The sequence below is a fragment of the Austrofundulus limnaeus genome, unplaced genomic scaffold, assembly GCF_001266775.1.
Source record: "Austrofundulus limnaeus strain Quisiro unplaced genomic scaffold, Austrofundulus_limnaeus-1.0 Scaffold259, whole genome shotgun sequence".
Lineage (NCBI taxonomy): Eukaryota > Metazoa > Chordata > Actinopteri > Cyprinodontiformes > Rivulidae > Austrofundulus > Austrofundulus limnaeus.
Genome location: NW_013952661.1, coordinates 651,455 through 652,600, shown reverse-complemented (window position 1 = coordinate 652,600; position 1,146 = coordinate 651,455). Strand labels below are relative to the sequence as shown.

The 1,146-nt window shown below is 40.5% G+C and overlaps 1 protein-coding gene across 1 annotated transcript in view; it reads right to left on the bottom strand.

Moving 5' to 3' along the window:
• Positions 1 to 1,146, bottom strand: part of LOC106526106 (thyrotropin-releasing hormone-degrading ectoenzyme) — a gene marked incomplete in the record, with an annotated part of 168,985 nt that overhangs the window by 79,783 nt on the left and 88,056 nt on the right. Inside the window, 1 exon segment of the mRNA XM_014020594.1 lies at positions 658 to 812. Within this exon segment, the coding sequence (XP_013876048.1) occupies positions 658 to 812 (155 nt within the window).

Below are 1,146 nucleotides of genomic sequence, written 5' to 3'. Positions count from 1 at the left end.
GATGTGATGTAAATGTAACATTTTCTACATATAGGTCAAATTAATCACTAAAATAAAATAACTTTGTTTTTGTTTCAAATCATTAAATTCAGTTTCAGTTTAGTGAAATTTATTTTCAAACCAATGAATTCAGTTTCAAATTCTGCACATTCASATTCAATCTGAGCAATTCAGATTCACTTCCTGTTGGCACAAGARTGATTCCATATKAAAGCTGTAAACTCCTTTAGGGTTTCAGAGTGAAGCTGTAGTTTGAAGGGTTCATTATTCTGCTCACTAACAGCCTCAGAGATGCTTCCATCCTGCCCGCAGACACGCTGACTCACCATTGTTGTGACATTTAACAGTCATTTTCCTCAGGTGGACTATCAAAGTAAAGGTTTGTCCAATTACAGAGCAGTCTGCAGACACCAGCGTTTCCCTCCAGAGCGCCACTTTGAGACTCACTTTGCGTTTGGGCTGCACGAGGAGGAGTGTGACGAAGATCGTGATTCAGGAGGAGATCAAACAAAGTGAACAGCTCCAGCCTGAGCACTGACAGATTTCACTTATCTGCCTTCATCAGGAGGAGGCGCAAGAGCCTCGACACACAAGGACACATCACGTCAAATGTCTGAATAATGAAACTAAACCTGAAGCTTCAGGTCTTCTTCCTACCTGGTGGCAGATCTCGTGGACCACCACCATGGTGAGCTCCATCTTGTAGGAGGAGGAGGAGACCTCCACGTCCAGCAGGACCTTCTGCTCCACGAAGACGTTCAGACCCCAGTTCTCCATGGCAGCGTAGGGATGTTTGGGCACCGCCAGCAAGTCTGAACCAACAGAAACAAAGATGTTCAAACTGTAAAAAACACGAGTCAGGAGGAGAACAAACAGCCTGCAGAACCTAAACATTCATGGTTTTAAATCAAAAACCTGCAGAAAAATATAATAAAAGGTCTAAAACCTTTTTAAAAACACGTTTTCTGAATAAAAACTGATTTACTGACGGAGAGAATTGGAGAAAATTTAACAGGATGTTTTTATGTCACAAAATAAAAAAAGAAAAGAGAGAAAATAAAAGGTGTAAAGGTGAAAATGAGTTTTCTCACGTCTGGTTTAAAAAAAAAAAAAAAAGCAGCCAAAAGCCTTCAGAAAACCTTGAAG